This window comes from Manis javanica, chromosome 12 (assembly GCF_040802235.1).
Source record: "Manis javanica isolate MJ-LG chromosome 12, MJ_LKY, whole genome shotgun sequence".
NCBI classification, from domain to species: Eukaryota; Metazoa; Chordata; class Mammalia; order Pholidota; family Manidae; genus Manis; species Manis javanica.
In genome coordinates, this window is record NC_133167.1 from 608,001 (window position 1) to 627,627 (window position 19,627).

The 19,627-nt window shown below is 51.4% G+C and overlaps 2 protein-coding genes and 1 non-coding gene across 16 annotated transcripts in view; 1 reads left to right on the forward strand and 2 right to left on the reverse strand.

Moving 5' to 3' along the window:
- Positions 1 to 110: 110 nt before the first annotated feature.
- MTERF4 (mitochondrial transcription termination factor 4) lies at positions 111 to 5,530 on the forward strand. The gene is made up of 4 exons (XM_037009587.2): positions 111 to 451; positions 1,540 to 2,032; positions 3,619 to 3,803; positions 4,430 to 5,530. The coding sequence occupies exons 1-4, from the start codon at positions 431 to 433 to the stop codon at positions 4,799 to 4,801; spliced, it is 1,071 nt and encodes a 356-aa protein (XP_036865482.2). The 5' UTR covers positions 111 to 430; the 3' UTR covers positions 4,802 to 5,530.
- The window catches only part of SNED1 (sushi, nidogen and EGF like domains 1), a 74,084-nt gene continuing 59,799 nt past the window's right edge, over positions 5,343 to 19,627 (reverse strand). For 2 of the 14 annotated variants that reach the window (XM_037009572.2, XM_037009571.2), the window contains 4 exons: positions 15,172 to 15,288; positions 14,484 to 14,571; positions 10,349 to 10,432; positions 9,616 to 9,985 (listed from right to left, as the gene is read on the reverse strand). In XM_037009572.2, the coding sequence (XP_036865467.2) occupies positions 9,718 to 9,985; positions 10,349 to 10,432; positions 14,484 to 14,571; positions 15,172 to 15,288 (557 nt within the window). In that variant the 3' untranslated portion in view covers positions 9,616 to 9,717. The other 12 variants (XM_037009580.2, XR_005058906.2, XR_005058905.2 and 9 more) reach the window with 12 other exon arrangements.
- On the reverse strand, positions 19,510 to 19,610 carry LOC118970839 (small nucleolar RNA SNORA40). Its single transcript, XR_005058989.1, has one exon. It is a non-coding gene; the product is annotated as a small nucleolar RNA SNORA40 (small nucleolar RNA).

A 19,627-nucleotide genomic window follows, 5' to 3' on the forward strand; every position in this document is an offset into this window, starting at 1 on the left:
CAGGGGAGCCCGGAACGCCCCTGGGTTTCGGCCCCAGAGGAGACGGGACGCGCGGCGGGCACGGCTCCGTCCTTCCGTCCCTCGGGTTCCTCCGGGCGTGTGAACCCCGCCGGGACACACCTGCCCTCAGCGTGCGCGTGCGCTGCCGCCCTGGGACGCGGGTCTCCACACAGTCGAGCCGAGTCACTGCACCAGCGGAGACCCCGGGCCCGGCCGGCGCCGCGCGGGACACGTTCTCGCAGGGGGGCGGTGGAACCCGCTTCCCGTGCTTCTGCGCTCGCGACACGGAGGGCGGAAGCGGCGGTACGGAGAGCGGAAGCGGCGGCACGGAGGGCGGAAGCGGCGGCACGGAGAGCGGAAGCGGCGGCACGGAGGGCGGAAGCGGCGGCCCTGCTTCCGGCGCCAGGGGCGCAGCGGGCGCGTCCGGGCTATGGCGGCGCTCCGCTGGCGGGTGAGGTCGCGTCGGGGGCCAGGGCTCCGCGGGGTGGCGGGCGGGGCCGGGGTGCGCCGACCCGCCGCTGCCGCTGGGCCCGCGGCGCTCTGCCCCGGCAGCGCGCCTGTAGTGCGCCTGCCCCCGGCCGGCGGCCCCCGCGTCCGGGGGCGAGCCAGGCGGGCTTGGGGGCGGCTCGCCCGGCGGACGGGCTGCGGCGGCCCGCGGCGCGGGAGAGGGGCTCGGGCGCGATGCCAGAGTTGCGGGGTGCCGGCGAGGTCGGTGCCTGGTTACGCGCTCGCCTGAGCGCCGGGTGTTTGAAGTCGGCGGGAATTGTGTACGCAAGTTGGCTGACGAGGGCGAGGGCCAGATTTTTCAGGTGTGGGCACCAAAATTCGGACCCCCAGAGGTGGCGTGAAAATTATTTTACAGTAAAGACAGTTGCGATTCAGTAGCTACCGGCAGAGCCTTCTCGGAGCTTCCTCGTCAATAGCGGGAACTCTCGGGAGTGCGGATGCGGAGGACTCCCCTGGGGAGTTTCATGGTCATGAAGGAAGGATCTGCGTGAACAAGGATTACCACACACTTATCTCCCTGCAGGTTGTTCCCCTAGAAACCAGTTTGTTCTGCCCGTAGAAGCCTCCCCTGCCACCCTGTTTGCTCGGTAATCTTAGCCTTTTAGGGAGCCGCCTCGTTGAGCTGCCATATGCATATGAACAAACCTTTTTTCTCCTTGTCAATCTATTTTCAGTGGAATTGGCAGCCCCCATACCCTCACTGAACCTTAAAGGGTAGGGGGAAAGTACCCCCACCCAAGTTAGCTTTAAGCTGAAGTGGTTCTGCCCCTGCCCGTTTCCCTCAGTTGCAACAGCAAAAGCTAACGGAGACTTGCTTGATTCTGATCTCTGCCATCTTGCAATGCTCTGTTCTCTTTACGTGAACTTCCTTCTCTGTAGGATTTTTAAGTTCAGATATGATTTTGCAGATTGCTTACTAAAACTGTTAGGTTGGTGTGGGAGCGAGGCACCGAATACCTTGGCTCAGAGATCTTGTGGTGTCCACTCCACTGGGGCGGGGAAGAATTGACTCCCGTGGGTGCTGTCTTGTAGGCCTTTGGTCGGCACTGCCTCATCCCCCTCACCTGGGCCTGTGTTGCTGGGCAGACTCTTCATGGAGCACAGAAGAGGGTGACTGCTTCTTTGCTTCGTAGACGGACCATGGCCTCCAGTGGAGGGGGCCTTGAGGAAACCTATGTTGAAACCAAAAATGATGTTCAGGAACCGGAGTGCAGGACAAATCTGACTCAGTGCCTCCTTGAGAAGCAGAGGACTCCTGTGGCTCGAGGGTCCTTGGAGCGAGAGGAGGTCGTCCTTTCCCTCGTGGACATGGGCTTCAGTGATGTCCACATTCACGGACTGCTCAGTGTACAACCAGGTACCCACCCTCAACAGTTGCTTGACATCATTTCAGAATTACTACTCTTGGGTTTGAATCCAGAGCCTGTGTATGTGGCCTTGAAGAAAAGTCCTCAATTATTGAAACTGCCTATAATGCAAATGAGGAAGCGCTCCAGTTACCTGAGGAAGCTTGGCCTTGGAGAAGGTACGAGAAGGTGTAATGTCATTTATGGTGCTGAGGAGTCAGAGCTAGGGAGCGTGTAGTTCAGGTGAGATGGATTAGGGAGGCTTCTGGGAAATGGCCTGGTGAGTAATGTGTGGTTCAGCTTAGATGTGAGGGAGAGGAGGGACCTCTGCAGAGGGCATTACCAGAGGGCACGGGGATTGAGTGACAGGCAGGGACTTTGCCTGGGTTCTGTTGTAGGAGCTCCAGCATTTAGAACATGGTATGCGTACAGCACGTAGATGTTAGCATATGTGATATTTGTGTACATGTATGTGTGTGACTTTTGATGTTCAACTTGACTTGTACTTTGTGTCTATGATGGAAAAGCCAAAGATCTACAAAGTCCCTTGTAAAGACTTGGATTCCAACTAGGTGTCTTGATTCACTGTGGAACATGAGGTCTTACAGATTCCTGGAAATGTCGGGGTGGCTGGTCCCTCTAGTCCCCAGCTCCACCCCAACAGGGTTCATGCCTCAAGGATACACAGGTTCACTCAGTCTCTTTTGGGGCCTTCTGGAGAAGGGGCCTGGGGCCCGTGAAGGTCCCCAAGGACCCCTACTCACTTTGACCAGAGGGTTTCCACTGTTCTTTTTTTTTCATTCTTGATTCCTACTGGTAAGATTCTGTTGGGGTGGGGAGAAAAGGGTTGGGGATCCACTATTTCAGAGGATCTTGATAGGCCTCCTTCTCAACACAAGCAAAAATATAGCTTGTGTATTTCTTAACAGGTGACCTGTTAAAGGCTAAACTCTGTGCCTGTGTACCATGGCCATGAGCTAGCCAGCTCAGCACCACCTTCAGCGACAGAGAGAGCATCTGAGCTCCTGAAATTAATTCCCAATGTGTTTTAGCAAGACACTGACTAACTTAACTGCTAGGAAGATTTTAATTAGCAGTTTAAATAACTCAAGTTGCCAAGTACTAAGTTTTGCCCAACTATCCACATGCCCCAGTTTGCCTACAATAGTCTCAGTGTCTATCAGTTATCCTTATGCAGTTATTAATAGGGTTTCTTTCACTCCAAAATGTCCTGGTTTGGATGACGTGAAAGGTCATCCAATGAGCTGTTAAGTGGGCTGGGACATCGGTGTCCATGGCTGCTTTCCATACCATTCCTGCTGTCACATTAAGTGTTGTCCTGGAACCCCTTTCCAGTGAGGTCAGGTTCCCAGGTTTTAGGAATGTTGGTTGTGAAAGATTCCGTGACTTTTACTATGGAGGTGAGCATCCGCCCAGAGCCCCAGCACAGCTACCATTCCCCTTGTACTGTCTGATCTTCCCAGTAAATCCCTGTGAAATTCCTTTGGAGTGAGGAGGAGGGGGAGGTGGCCTAGAATGTGAAGCTGGCACCTTTCAGCTGGGAGGCCGGGGAGGGTGGGTTGGTGAGTTGGAGAAGTGAGAGGGAGATGTGTTCTGGCTCCTCCACGTCCATGGTGCTCTGGGAAGACATGGGTGAAGCCGACTTGCTTGTGCAGGATCCTTGTCTGCTTTCTAAATGCTGGCTTTAACTGGGTGCAACTGGCCCCTTGGGTTTCTGGAATATCCTGGAATTATGTACTTTTAGGGAAACTAAAGAGGGTACTTCAGTGTTACCCTGACATTTTCACCGTGCGTCAGCGTGACCTTGACAGCATCGTCAGCGTTCTCAGAGAGAAGTGCCTCTTCACGGGGCGGCAGGTGACCCAGATTTTGCACAGATGCCCTCACGTTCTTCGGGAGGACCCTGCTGAACTGGAATACAAATTCCAGGTGAGAGTAGCTGATGGGTGAGCAGGCCAGTCATGGCAAGTGTCAGCTCTGCCGGTGAGGGCACCCTGAGGGGGAGCAGACAGGGAAATGGCTTAGGTCCTCCACATGCACCACCCAGAGAGAATCTAGTTTTGGCTCTTTCACTTGTTCACAGTAAAACCTGCTCTGCAGCTTTTCTGCCATTAATAGTGAATGACCCAGTCCCATTCTTAGAGTCCAAATGGGGTCTCTGTTTGAAATAGTCAACTTAGAGCCAAAATCTTCCAATCTTTTGAACATACTTTGCTTGTTAATTTTTTGATGTAACTGACAATTGTTCTGGTTTTTTGGTGACAATTATGATGACTTTTTTCTGAAATCTTTGCATATTGTTTCCATACTGAGTTTTCCTTCCCCTATCTGAAGAAAAACAGTTCTTAATTTCTCTTCCTGCACTTTTATTTTCTGCATTTTTCTCAATATGCTTTGAAAACTTAGCCATCATGCAAATGCTGGTATCATAGTGTCCTGCCACTGTTAAATAGGCAGTTCTTTTTGAGTGCTTTTAGATGACTTGTGTTTATATGGATCGTGGAACAAGAGGTTCAGGTTTCTGCGCCTGAGATTCCTAACTGTGTCTGCCCCAGTATGCCTATTTTAGGATGGGGCTTCAGCACGTGGACGTGGTGAGGACCGACTTCCTGCAGTACTCCATAGCCAAGACCAGGCAGAGACACGTGTTCCTCGAGCGCCTGGGAAGGTACCAGACTCCTGATAAGAAGGGGCAGACACAGGTCGCCAACCCTTCACTCAAGGACATTCTCAGAGTTTCAGAAGCCGAGTTTTTGGCCAGGACAGCCTGTTCTTCTGCCGAGGAGTTTCAGGTTTTTAAAAAGCTCTTGGCTCGGGAAGAAGAAGAAGAGTCTGAGAGCCACGTGCCTGATGAGAAAAGCGCAAGTCTGGTCGGGGAGGAGGGGGAGGGGGAGGCGGAGGGGGAGGGGTTGGGGTTGGGGGAGTGATGGAAGGAACTGACTGGAACTAAGCACCCAGAGGTGTCAAAGAATATTCTCTTAATTTTCTCTTGGGAGCTTCACTAGGATCTTCTCAGATGATTTTTCATTTAAAAACTGTCCTTCTGGTTAAAAAACTATTCTAAGTCACCCGAAATGTAGGTCAAACTAAACTGGAGTGTGACCTGTTGCCAGGTCTCTGGGGAAGGCTCTCTTCTGTCCTGAGTAAAAGATTTACGTAGAGCTGTTCAGGTAGGGGGAGTCAGTGCGTCAGAATTCGGCTTTATTTTCCCCGTTGTGTCTGTGGGTGGTGATTCCACGACAGGGCTGGGGTGAGGTTCTTCCTGGTCCAGATGTCTTCTTACATTTCCTTCTAGTGATGAAGACAGAATCAGGAGAAGGCAGCGAGCTTTTAGGACATCACGGTACTTTATTTCATGAAAACAGTTAGCAGGCTTTCCATAAAAATACCGCGTCCCAATTGCATTCTGTGCACAGCAGAGGAAAGGGAGCCGGGATGTGGTTTCGTTCCGTGCAGCCCCTCATGCTGGCGGACCGTCGGGCTTCTCTCTCCCTGGAAGGACGGCCTCGCCTTTGCCCTCGCGGAAGTTTGTTCTCACACCAGCTAATGGCCAGTGGGCCATGCCCAGGCCTGAAGTCTGTTGCAGCTGAGGGCGGACCTGGAGTGGACACACAGAAAGGGGACATGGAGCGGGCCTCTCCAGCCATCCCTGCCCACTTTACAGGCAGGTTCTGAGACCAGGGGCAGGGCAGGGTGGGGCGTGGAGCCACGGCAGGGAGCTCTCCATGATGCCAGAGGGGGTGGCAGACCCCTCAGGGAGCTCAGGGGTCTGAACAGTGATTCGTGTCAGGCCAGGGAACGGAATGTGCTGAGCCTGGGGTCACCTCTGAGGGAGAGGCCTGCCCTGCTGACAGGAGCCCCACGCAAGGTGGGAGGATCGGTGTCTTAGAGCATTCTGGGTATCCCTTCTTGGGAGGGACTGGCACAGGATAGATGCTGCACAAAACATTCTTGGTGATGTGATGAACATTCGGGGCTTGGCAGCATTTTAACAGCTGTGGAGACTCCTGGGGCCTGGCCTTCTTTTTCCGTAGAGGCCATGTAGGAGCCTGTTGGCACGGCTCTCACCTGAGGCTATCTTGATCATCTAGCACACCTGGGGACTTGGCTGCTAGGCAGGTAGTGCAGTTGGGATCTTGTGGCTCTAGGCCAGGGCTGCTGTCAGCATCCTACCACACAGGACAGTCCTGCGATGGATGTGACCCAAAACAGCAGCGCTGAGGCCGGGTCTCCGTGGGAAGGCTTGGTCCAGCAGGATGTGACTTGGTTCATGGGAACTCGAGATTTTATGTGGGCTTACATTTACTGTATTCCTTTATCTAAAAGAGAAGCAGAAGCTGGTCTCCAAGGAGCCCTCCCTAGGCCCTGGCGTGCTGTCAGCAGCCCGGAGCTGTGTTCTTCGGGGGTGCAGCCTGCAGAGTGCCAGCTGCCCCCTCCAGGCTCATATTCAAGCACGACTGGGAGAGAGACATTGCTTTGCAGAAGAAAAGTAGCTCAGTGAATCCTTGGCCTCCGAGTCCCACTTAAGTGGCAATGGTTTGCCAGCGGGAGTCCTGCTGAGCGAGTGCTGGCGTTGGCTTGTGCTGGGGGGAGCCAGGGAGGTCGTCTTCACTGCCTTTCTCGGCCATGGGCACATTATTTGAAAATGAAGACATTTAACTCTGTGCCAGTGACTCTCCTCCTTTGTGCATCCCTGTGTGACACGTTCCTGGAACCGAGAGTCCTTGTGTGCTGCTGGAGAACTGCGGAGGAGCCTGAATCTGTGCGTGACCACACAGTCAGTTCACCTGAGGTTAGGCGCCACGTTGCTTCCTTGGCGACTCACAGGTGCTCCTTTCACCTTGACAGGAGGGAAATGTTGGGCCCTGATTGATTACCGTCTTCCTTGGGTGGGCTTTGGGTAGTTTTAAGGAAGATGTTAAAGCTTTAAGAATTAAAGAGTTTAAGAATAAGAGTTTTAAGCCATGTGAAAAAAGCAGTGGCTCATTTGGGACATTTCCAGGATGGACTGTCACTCCTTTAACATCAGGGAGTCTTTTCCCAAGTAACTGACTAGCCAGTCTCCAGACAGCGCACCACGCTCAGGACTCAGTAGACTTTCTTACAGAAACAAATGCTAGCGTGATAAACCCTAGACCGTTTCGACGTTCCCCTTGTGGCTTGAGGTCATTAACACGGCGGTAGAGTTAGGTGGACTTTTCCAGTGATGCCACTTGATCCTGCCGTTGGCTGGCGATGCAGCAGGTCACACGGATGCTTGGTGACTGGCCCCGGTTGCCACAGTCCAGGAGCCAGCAGTCCGTGTCTGTCTCTGTGCTTTCTCTCCATTCACCCAGTGTTGGAGCCCCTTGGCTGAGCTCAGCTGGCTTCTCCAGGGGGGCCTTGGAAACGGGGCTTTCTGGAGTACAGCAGAGACTTCTTGAACTGAGTATTCCTCCTTTCTGAAAGTAACAAATTGCAATAAATCAGACATACGTGCACAAAATTTTAGTAAAAATAAAAAGCTGAAATATACTCTTTTCAGAAGTGTTCTATAGAAGATGAAGGTCGGGAGCCCTCCGCGGCCGGGACGCTGCCAGGCCAGGCAGGGGAGATGCAGGCTTGAGCTTGGTTCCAGGAGCTGGGACGCTCAGCATGGCCCGGAGTGGCCAGCTTCTTCGGCTTTTACCTCATCTGCAGGGCGGGGACAGCTGCTCAGAAGGTGCTGGAGGGCAGGAGGCGTGGTGAGCAGGCTCTGCTATGGAGACGGGACTGCGAGAGGCTGCTTAGGGCCAGTCGTCTGAGACGGCGCCACTCTTGCCACGGACTAGAAGAGGCCTCCCACGCCTTCCGTCTAGCTGCCCGCTTGTCCGTCTCCACCGCGCTCAGACATGTAAGGAGGAGCCCTGGCTGCTCATGGTGGAGATCCTGCCTTGGCTTCCCGGGGGCTTTGTGTGGGGCTTCCATGAGACTCCGGGCCTTGGCGCTTTGGAGTGACACGTTGTCCAGGGCATGGCTTTCTCTGCATAAGGCTGAAGCCTGGGTGGTCTCATGGCCCATGGGACTTGGCACTCCCTGTTTTAGTAAATAAAGTTTGATTGGCATATAGTTGCAGCTGTTTGGTCACATGTCTATGGCTGTCTGTGCTGTGACTACCCAGCTGGTAATTGCTGCAGAGAGTGGTCCAGAGCCCAAGGTATTTGTAGACTGACCCTTTACAGGAAAAGCTGTCAACTCAAGAGTGCCTGAACCCCATCTTAGTATGAATTTCCATTTCTGCTCTCACAGTCCAGGGGCTTGTAGGATGGGTCACTAGCCTGTGACGTACCAGCATAAATCTGGAGGAGAGCAGGTGAGCGCCTGGAACTCACTGTCCTTTCAGGACCACCTCGCCTCTGTCCCGCCCTCCAGCCCACCAGCTCTGCTTCCACAGCAGCTCGGCCGCCAGGTCTCACAGGGAGAGCCTCTGACTTTGGAATCAGAACTGGTGTCTGGACATTGCAAAAGCGTTAGTAGCTGGCAGCTGCCTTGCTCATCCAGGGCTAACGCGCACACACAGGGTGGTGGATTATTTGCTGTGGCACACACTGCTCCTTTAAGAAACCTCAGCCTGGGTCATAGCACAGCTGTGAAGTGTATTGCAGGACTAGGAGGCGACTGGTCCCAGAACATTGCCAGGCAGGGTGGTGGGTGGCCAGGTGCCCAGCCTGGCAGGCCGTCTTCTAGAGACCAGAGGAGATGAGCTGCAGAGGGTCGGGCGCCAGCCAGGACCTTGTCTCTCAAGGCGTCCTTTTCAATCCAATTTCAGACCTTGTCTTCCTGGGCTTTAGAAACTCCTGAGGTTGAAGGAGTGTAATAAGAACGTCTTGACTCCTTTGAAGAAAAAATACAACAGGGCATGAGGGGAATGATATGGTTCCTCTTTAAAAGCTTTTCTCAGTGGTCCTGGGCCGCTGCCTGCACAGGACCGATGCTCTTGCTGCATCAGAATGCCGGGTGCGCTCCCTCAGCTGTGGCCAAGGGCGGGGCAGGCCTGCTGAGGGGGGCTGACTGCATCCTCCAGGGGTCGGGTGTTTGGGCAGCATTGCAGTTTGTAAACCTGAAATCTGCTGGCTGCTCCTGTTAATTTGGTGACGCCCTCACATCTTTTCTCATGACTTGGGCTGTCCCCAGTCACTATGGATGGAAAATTTTTGCATTCTGTTCTTGGGTGTGTGTCTGGGTGTACATGTTCCTGTTTTCTCTGTTGTTTCAAGAATGGGTTCTACAGGCTAGACTTTGTTCTAAAAGCTAGACTTTGATAATTAGTTGAGTTTCTGTTTTTATTAAAATGGATTTGCTAAATGAGTTTAAAAAAAACATTCTTCTGGGTTACTTGCTGCAATATAAATATTTCAAACCCACATTAGATTTGTGTAGTGACTTGCTTGCAAGCTTGGAGTGCGTGTGTTTTGGACACGTGTGTCTTTGGAGTGTGAGGTGGGAAGGAACTGACACCTTTGGGTAGACGGAAAGAACATGGAGACTTGCCATCTGATGGACTGACAGTGCCAAGGCCATGTTCTCTGTCACATGCTGTTTCCCGCCCCTCTGATCCCGGCCTCAGCCAACCAGGGCTGGAGTGAACCTTCTCTTAAAAGGCCAAGGGTGGGGATGAGGAGCGTGGCGTGGCCCCTGTGACCCCCTATGACTTCCCAGCAGGGTGGTGGGGGGCATACCTTAAGACTGCTCCAGTGCTGAACTGTTACTTTGTTTCCTGAAACAGAGGAATGTGGTTTATGAAAAAGAAACTGTGTCTGCAGCCCTGCAGCTTCTGTGCCCAGGCTTGTTCTGGCCCACATCTTGCCCAGTTTGGGGAATGTCATTAGTGAGACACTGTCACAGTGATCAGCATTCCAGTCTGTGTGCGCCCACCTGGCTGGATGTGAGCCATGCAGTTGTGGCAAGTGATTTGCACACGGCAGCTTTTCTGTGCCACACCCAGCATGTGGTGTGTGACTCGGCCAGCGTGTGGTATGTGAAGCCTCTGACTCGGGTTCAGCTCTGCTGTTCTGTAAGCACGCGGTGTGCTCGGGCCGTCCCTTATATCAGAGTTCCTGGGACTGCCCCGAGCCCTTGGAGAACGGGCCTGGCTGTGAGTGAGTGAAAAGTAGGTAGGGATTTACTGTCTTTGCAGGTATATACCTGGCTGCCAATAACGTTTTTTGGTTTTCAATTGTAGTACCAGGTACAGTGTGAATAAGCATAGCCATGACCCCCAGCACCCACCATGTGATCCCCAGCACCCACTGTGCCCAGCTGTACCCATCTGTGCTCTCTTGCACACATGTGCATGTGTACACGGCTGCACATCTGGGCAAACAGAATGCTTGGCTCAGCCCGCGGGCCTGTGGCATCACACAGTGGTCTGTCTCCAGGGCCACCCTTGCCCTGTCACTGTGTAAACTACACACAGGACACAGGACACAGCGTGAGCCTTCTCCCCAAGATGGCACCTGTTTGGGGTTTTCTTGACGCTTGTGCTTTCACAGCTCTCTTGGAAGCAGATGTCCTGGCGCACTTTGTAGACCCTCTTGTACCTGCGTAACAGGAAAGCTCTGTGAAGCCAGAAACCGGAGCGGACTGTTGTCCAGCCACTTCATCTGGGCCCTGTGAGTCCACAGATAACCGCAGGTGTTTGAGGGGAGGAACATTATTTTCATAATAAAACTTTACTTCATATGAATGTATTAAAAAGCCCAATATAAAAGTCATGTACTTTTTAAAAAAGTTAATTTTACCAAGGTATAATTTACATAAGATGATATACACCATTTTAAGTGTACATTTTGAGAAGTACTTGGACAAAGTCATATGATACTAAGAGAGAAAATGTGAAATGTCAATGACACATCTTGCTTGAGGCGGGCATTCGGCCCCAAAGCCTTGGGGCGGTTCATCCTCCCTTTTCTGTCTGTAGGCAGTTCATGGAGAAGTCGGGAGCCTTGGAGATGCAGGCATTAGGGGTGGGCAGGGTGGGACAGGGCACCTGACTTCTAGCGCTGCCCGGTCTACTTTGAGCATGTCTCTGGAACTTAAGCCTCAATTTTGTGTGAAATGGGACTTACCCATACTACCTCTCTCATGAGTTTGTAGATAAGAAACGGGGAAAATGTTTTGGTTCTTGTTAAAGCTATCAAACATCTGAGCTGTTGAAAGACCCAGGGAATTTGATGGGCAAAGCCCCAACTTGTGCTCAGTCTAAGAGAGACTTGAGGATTTCAGAACTTTGGTAAGACTTCCATGTTAGCCATCAGAGAATAACAGGATCTGGAATTAACCTCCCAGTACGAACTGGAAAAATATAAGAACTAACTCTCATAGATGTTAGAACGGAGCACAATACTGGCGTCCCTGAGAGAAGGGAAACAAATGAGAACGGGCCCGGAGACCACCCCGGAATTCGGCCTGGAAGCCCTTTTTGGACTGCAGTGCACAGTGGGGGTGGAGGTGGAATCCAAGCAGTGGTCACACTGAGTTGAGGAAACAGATTGGAGTTGGGGAGGCAGAGGCAGCTGGAATTTGTTGGGCAGAGTACTGGCGAGTAGGAAGCTATGCGGAGGAAGAGCTCCAGAGATCTGGAGGGGAGTCCCCTTGAAGATCGAACTGCACTTGCTTAGGGCGAAGCCCCGTGAGGCTGTGCAAGAAGAACCACTAAGATGCCAGACCGTTCCTAGAGCTGCAGCAGACAGTTAAGAGGCCACTCCGTAGAAATGGACACTCCAGAAGGTCACGTGTAATAGGGCAAAATTAATCCCAGAATAAAGGCTAAGCCAAAGCCATTCTGAAACAAGCCTCAAGAAGATCAAACCAAAATAACTACCTTGCAGAAAAAAACCCAAATTCTTGAAAAATGCACACACACATCCAGCCCTCAATAACAAAGTTTACAATGTTCAGCATCCAACAAGACATTTGAAGAATCATACAAAGAACTGAGTGTGACCCATGAATAAGCAAAAAATAACTGAATAGAAAAACACCCAGAAATGAGAGAATGACAAAAAGAGCAGACAAGGACCTTAAAGCATCTGTTAGATATTTGATCTAATAATGAGAAGAGAAATGGAGAATCTAAGAAAGAACTAAATGGAACTTCTAGATATGATAAAACAGTATCTGAAAAGAAAATTTTGCTGAGTGGGATTAATGGTAGGTCAGACACTGCCGAAGAAAGATCAGTGAACTTGAATGTATAGCACCAGAATCGATCCAGATGAAGGAGCGAGACAAAAGACTGAAAAGCAGAGAACTGAGCTGTGAGACTACCAGTCTAACACATGTCATTTGAGTTGCAGAAGGAGAGGAGAGGAACAGGAACAGAAAAAGTATTTGAAGAAATGGCAAAAATCTTCCCAATTTGATGAACGTCAGAAACCCACAGATAGAAGGACCTTAACAAACTCCCTGGAGTGAAAACATTCACCACTATACCACAGCACATCATAATTAATCTCCCCAAAAACAGCAGTAAAGAGAAAACATAAAAGCCGGTAGGGGCAGGGGGTGGGGTGCTCACAGGGCGCATAGTGGACCAGGGACTGCAGCCAGAAGACAGAGGGGTCACCTCTTTAAAGTGCGGAAAGGGAAGACTAATTGTCAACCAAGAATTCTGTATTCGGCAAATACATCCTTCAGAAATGAAGGTAATAGATAAACCTCTTTAGAAAAACAAGCAGGGAGAATTCATCGCCAGCAGACTGGCACTGTAGGAAATGTTAAAGCCCTGTAAGCAGAAGGAAGGCGATGCCAGATGGAGTCTTAGATCTACACAAAGGAGTGAAGGGTGCTGGAAATGGCAGCCATGCTACTAAATGCAAGAGACTTTTTACTCGCAACATATTTTTTTAAAAGATGATTGTAGAGAGCAAAAATAATGTGTAGTTCAGAGCATGTGAGGAAGGAAGTAAAATGCCTGACGACTCAGAGCACGAGGTGGGGTGGAGGCTTGCCATGTACGGGGCTGCCATCGCACTGCCATCGCACTGCGGCTGTGTAACCAAAGGTACATCGCGGTAAGTTACAGTGCACGTTGTAAATCCCAGGGCGGCCACTACAACGTTAGACCAAAGAATAACCAGTGAACGCACAGTAGAGATAAAATAGAATTCTAACAAAAAATTCATCAAAAGTAGCAGGAACAAAGACCAGATGGACAAAAAGAAAGCAAATGGCAACGTGGTGGGTTTAAATGCAGTCACCTCAGTTGTTCATTAACCTGAAAGTGGTGTAAACACTCCAAAAAGCAGATGTCTGACTGGATGGAAAGCAAGACTCTGCTGATACCAGGAAGTCACTTGAAGCTGAAAACAGGCTAAAGGTGCCAGGATAGGAAACTAGGCACACAAGGCTCTCCTGGGCAGGTGTCGGTGGTCCCACAAGCACAGCAGGCAGGTGGTGGAGACGGGCTCGCGCTGCTGGAAGCCGAATCCAGGTGCCCTGCCAGTGCAGGTCCCTGTGCCCCCACTGCCCTGTCTCCTGTGTGTGCTGCTGCGCTAGCCTGGCCCCAGGCCCCCCTCAAGTCCAGTCCACCACCTGGCTTCCGTGTCCCGTGAGGTGATCTTTCAGCATGCGGTGGAGCCCACCGCCTTCCTAACGAAGCATCCCTCCTGTCTCCCCATTCAGAGGACAGGTGCCCGTCTTTCCAAGGCTGCCCAAGGCCCGAGGGCGTCCCCTGGCCAGGCCCAAGCAGCACGCCCTGGGCTCCCAAGGCTCCAGCCCCAGTGGCCTCGGGCCTTGGCCGCCGATGCTTGACTGGGATGTGGTCCCCTCAGATGGCCCTCGCCTTCTCCAGGTCTGCGGTGCCACCTTTTCCAAGAGGCTTACCTGGATACCTGTCTTATGCTGCCCCTCTGTCCCCCAGCCCTGGCTGTCCTGGCCCTGCCTGTTCACCTCCTTTCTCCTGAGCACGGCCACCTTCTAAAGGGCCTTGAACATGCTCATGCTTCTCAACTGTCTCCCTCCCTCAGCTGGAATGCAAGGTGCCTGTGGGCAGGACGTCGGCCTGTTCTGTTGGCTGACCTGTGCCGAGGGCCTGGAACTATGCCTGGCACACAGTAGGTGCTTGTACTTGTTGACTAAGTAGGTTGACCCACAGAGAGTGTTAGCAAGAAAGGTCCCTGGGGTGAGCTAGACAAAGTCCCCCACAGCCCGGTTCGCCAGGGCCGCATCCTGAGAACAGAGACTCCAGCTCTCTGCTGTCTGTCTGCTCGGGGCTCTGAGGCAGGGGGGAGAGGAACACCCCCGGGAGTTCATGCACACGTGGCCCTGCCGTCAGTGGGGGTCGGGGGGGCCCAGGCTGCTGGGGCTGTGGAGGGGAAGGCCTGAGGGGTCCACGGCCAGGCACTGGGCTCAAGGCTTCCTGTGCCTCTGCCCCCGGGTGCACTGACTTAGGCAAGTTATTCAGCCTTTCTGCCTCGGTTTCCCACCTTGTTACCTGGTGGGAAAGGGTGGTCAAGGCGAGCCCCTGCTGTGCCCCTGACCACATGACCTGCTCAGGCCTTGGGAGGGTGAGGAGCTGGACCGTGTGAAGGTGGCTTGGGAGGTCAGGAGCCCTGCACAAATGCGGGAAAAGCAGAGGAAGAAACTTACATGTGGTGACACACGCCTCCTTCCCAGACCGGCAAGGACTTTGTCTCCGAGAGCAGCCGCGTGCAGGGCTGGGGCACCTTTTTACAGGCTGTGGGGCAAAGGGAAGGGCCTGGTTCATAAGATGTTCACTGCCACGGAACTCATCGTGCACCCTGGGGGCTGCCCATGCTGCTTCCTGGGCTAGGGGTTCTGTCCCCAAGGGCGCTCAGTGATGCCTCCGGGTCTTTGAAGCCTGTGGGCTGGCCTCCCTTAGGGCCATAGCCTCTGGGTTGGGGGCCCTTGGGTCTGCACAGCTGGAGTGGGAATTTCTGCGCCGGCACCCTTGTCCTCAGTCCCAGTCTTCTCAGGGAGGCCTGTAGGCCTTTCCCTCTCACCACATCTGGCCTCAGAGCGAAGACAGCCCCCTGCACCCTCCTCTCGCTGTGGGGTGGCTGTTGCTCTGTGCTTCCTGACCCCAGACTCCCCAGTTCTTAGGGCAGCACCTCGCCTTGGGAGGTCAGTGGGAGGTCCAGTGGCTTCTTGCCCACTGGCCTCCCTTCTGGGCACTTGTAAGTCTGGGCCCCATCCTGGCACCTATTGGAAGTCCTCATGGCAAACCCACCCTGGGCCACCTGTTTTTGCAGGCATCTTGAGGTCAGGACCTGGCCTGTGCCAAACCCCGCAGGCAAGGGAGTGACCCTTGACTTACCAAGCTCGCAGCGCCTGCCTTTGAACCCTGGGCTGCAGTCACAGCTGTGGGCATCCATGCCTGGCACGCAGGTGCCTCCATTCTGACAGGGGTTTTCCGAACAGTTCCCAGGGCTGTCTGCAAACATGCCGCAAACGGTCAGCGTCCAGGCGTCCAGAGGAAGGCCTGCTGGCACTGCCCATTGCTGCTTCTGGAGGCCCATCGCTGGGCCCTAGGAGTGGTCCCATTTTAGGTGGGCAGAGAGCAGAGAGCAGACCAGGCCTGGCATGCCCTGCCCTGCCCCCACTACCTCGAGGCAGGAGGACCATTCTGGGGCCCCACTCAGAGCTGAGCTCCCGCGTGGACCCACAGCCTCAGCGGGCAACTTAGGTCTGCACGGCCTCCAGCTGCCTTCAGGAGAGCCTCCCAGCTCTGCCCTGGCGAGTGGCCCCCGTCCCCACCTCTGCAGACTGCCCTTAGGCAGGGTCTCTTCTGCCTGGAATGGGCTCCCCTCGAGAGCCCCCCTTGGAGGCCTCCTAGTCCTCTAAGCTAGCCCCAGGCCACCTCCCCTGCCCCAGCCCCAGTCCAGGTGGCCCTCACGGCAAGCCCGTCTCCCTACAGCATGCCCACCACACACCGGGGACCCGAGGGCAGGCTGCCAGGGGGGACAGGCCTGGCCTGCCCTGGAGGGACCACTTTTCAAAAACTGTTTAGCTTTGTCAAGCTGTTTTCATTTTTAACTTAAAAAAATCGGGAAACACCAATGAGTAAGAATTCTGCATACCCAGCACTTCCAATCTCAGAAGGCCAGCCTCCCGCTACAGATATTCCACATCCCCCCCGACCCCCGTCCAACGCCCCCGCCCGCCAGCCTGGGGCCAGTGGCCTTTCTGGGGAGCTGGCCAGGGAGACCTCGCATCCCCCCTTGCTCCCCTGCCGGGCCCCCCTGGTTCTGTCTGCGGCCGCTTCCCCTGTCCTGCTGGATCTACTTCACTTTCTCTCCTTTTCCTGCCACGCAGTCTGGGACTTCCCTTGTCCTTTGTCTTTAGCGATGTGCTGAAGGCGAGTTGTGGGCTCTGAAAGAACTTTTTATTATGAAAAGTTTCAAACCTACAAAATATGGAGTGTGAAGAACCTGTATACCGTCACTCAGCCTCAATGATTATTAATGTTTGCCAATCCTTTTTAATGTTTCCATCTGTCCATGTCCCAGAAAACATTTCACCTGTAAATACACCAGCAGGTATTTAATATGTAAAGAGTCTTAAAATGTTTACATAAGCACAATGCTACTATTACAAAATTAGTGGTACTTTCTTAATGTCATAAGAAATCATAGTCCATGTTCAAATTTCCCTGATCATCTTAGAAATGTCATTCATAGTTGGTCTCATCTAATCAGGATTCATAAGGGTACCACTGCCTTAGTTTGATTATCTTACATGTCCTTTAATCTATGACTTTTAATCACCTTTCCCTCTGTATTTATTGAAGAAACTAGGGCATCTGTCCCAGAGATTCCCCTCCTGCTGGATCTGACCCCTGCTTCCTTGTGCCATTAACTCCTTGCCCATCCCAGGTTTCCAATGGGGTTCAGTCTCAAATGGTCTCTGCAGGGCTGCTTCTAGGTGGCGGCTGTGCACCCTTCGGCCACTCCAGGGGCATGATATGTCGCTGTGTCCGGTCTCAGCGATGGGAGGATCGATCACTGGTTCAGTGCCGGCAGCCTGACTGATCCAGAATGAAGTCCCCTTAGGCTCTGCACCTGATGGCTTGAGCGGCCATGGAGGTGCCGGATCTGCGTCCCAGACCCATCGTCTCACTGGGGTCGTATCTGACCCGACCTGGCGCTCCTGTGCTGTCACTAGCGGGGAAGCCATCTATGAAGACCTGCTTCTCCTTGCCCACCACTTGGTCACCGTGCAAGTCCGACAGGCAAGGCTGGAAGGGCGACCCATTCTCCTTTATTTGTACACTTGCCCAGCAAGCTGTAAAGTTGAACGCTACGTTATTCTTCCTTTTTGGAGCATCAGTGTGAACTCATGGACTTAAATATATATGTTACAGCACATAAAAAATATATATGACAGACGGGTTTCCATCTTGCAGCGGTGAGTCTTCCCCGGCCAGAGGGAGCCGGTTCGGTCGGCTTGTGCGCACTTTAGACGCCATCCCAGTTGTTTTTGAAAGTTCGCAAGTATGTCCTGGGTTCATTTTATTCAGTCTGCTTCAGTCTTGGAATCAGCCCCTTCTCCAAAGACCCCCGTTCCTTCCAGTGGAGAATGGCAGCCAGAGCCCACGGTCTGGGCAGCTCTTACTACTACGGGGTGTCAGCGCTTCAGCCCTGTTCGGTAGACAGAACTGGGAAATTAGATTTAAAAACTAGATTACCAACTCATTATCAATATTTCCAGTTCAAATGAACAGAATTGAATAAAAAGAAAGACACGAATTTTATTTAATTTCTTTGATTTTATATCTCTTTATGCCGAAAATCTTGGTGATGTTAACATAATTATTTTCTTTATCCCACAATGTACATGTGACAGTTTTAAAATAGCAGTATCAGCATTACTGCTCACATTAAGGTCCCTGAATACAGCTTTAAATTTCTTGCAATTTAAAAACATTCTTAGACTGTATCCCCCTGGGAGTGTTTCAATGTCACGTGGAATGACGCCTCTTCCTGTGCGGCCACGACGCCAACATGACGGGCAGGTTTATTCATCCAGCTTGTTCTCAGTTCTCAGCTGCTTTTGTTTTTTTCTTTTGGTGCCACATTTTCTTGGTTCCAAAGTCAAAACTGCAAAGGCATACTGAAAGAAGTCAGCATCCATCTCTATTCCTTTTACTTCCTCGTTTAACTATTTTTGTTGGTTTTATTGCTTTTTAAATATAAGAAAATAGGTATATATGTCCACATTTCTTATTTTTTTATCACAGGCTGCCAGTGGCACTTTGTCCTTTCTTTTTTCCACTGCCAGTTGCCTCGGCTCCTCCAAGGTCTGAGTCGTGACCTGCAGGCCAGTCCCTTTAAAGTCAGTCCCGTCCAGTCCCCAGCTGTCACTGTCGGCCAGCCCGGCGCTCTTCCAGGGGCCTCTGATCTCCACTTGAATACGGACAGGCTTCAGAAATTCTCCACCTGTAATCTCTGGGATCCAATTTCTTCAAACTGTGAGTTAAATTCAAACCATATTCACTCTAAGCTCCTGGGAATAGCACAGATCACTGGGGTGTGCAGAACCTGAGATCGAAGATCTCTGATAGGTCTTCCACACACAGATCTGACACACCATTTTGTAAGTAAAGGGAACCACGTATATCCTCTATGAGGTGTTTCCAACGAGGCAGGTCTACAGAAAAGGCCCCATTGTTTACACCTTTAAAACATTAATGCCACAGGATCAAGGCTACACAGGATAACAAGTATTAGAAAGTCATCTGATCAGAATTGTGTACAAGCAGTAAAACCTCCGTCCAAAAGAAATCTTCCCATTAATTAATCCCATGGATTTTTAAGCTGCTACTTAGCGAACATGGTACACACTGGTACAGAAAAACACGTAAAGTTCCAAGTATTTATTATCGATGAGCCAAACGAATGAAGATTTCACGTATGAAGTCTTGATTCTTTTTTCAGTCTCCAATACTACAATCTGTTTTGCTTATGAATTTTCAGATTACAGCTAAATTTTTACTTTAACTGAGTTTCTGCCTCAATTTAAGGTATAAAATATTTTCTTACTTGCTATCAATATAAAAGTACAGAAAAATATCAATGTGGCTATGTATGTTCTTACCACATTGGAGGAGAAAAAAACCGGGTGCTTTTAAATTAAACTTCACATCACTCAGACTTATGAAATCCTGTGTCCTATGCAGTCATTTCTAGCATTGCAATATTAAATCTTATACCTCATTTTACATTATGCACTAATTAATAGTGTTGTAAATGACCCAAGTGGGAATATCCAAGATTCTGTTTATTGCTGTAGCCTAACTTAATAGTTTTAGAACCCTTTCCCTGCAATAGTGGAGCTGGCCAATGTCACTGTAAAATGTGTCAATCCCAGGATTCGTTTTCTGAAGTCACGTGATAAACAGGGATTAAAAGTCTGCAAAAATGTCTAAATTATGACAATGTACTATACTTAATCTGACCTAAAAACTCACCTAAAGCTTAAGACATACCTTTAAGTCCAGACATTGTGTTCTCAAGTTAAAAGCCTAAAAAGAGAAGCCACCTTGAATGTCAACATTAGAACACTAAATTGTATAGCTGAGAGTTCCCTTATATCCTATTAGTTAATAAATTATTATCAGCACCAGCCTCCCACCACTTTAGTCTGTGTTAGGTATCATGCTCCTTCTTATGTGTATCAGAACTCACACTGAACAGTGACCTCTTGGTTGAAAAAGAGGATTTTTTCTGCACTTGTCTTTGTCCACAAACAAGTGCTAATATATATTCATGCTT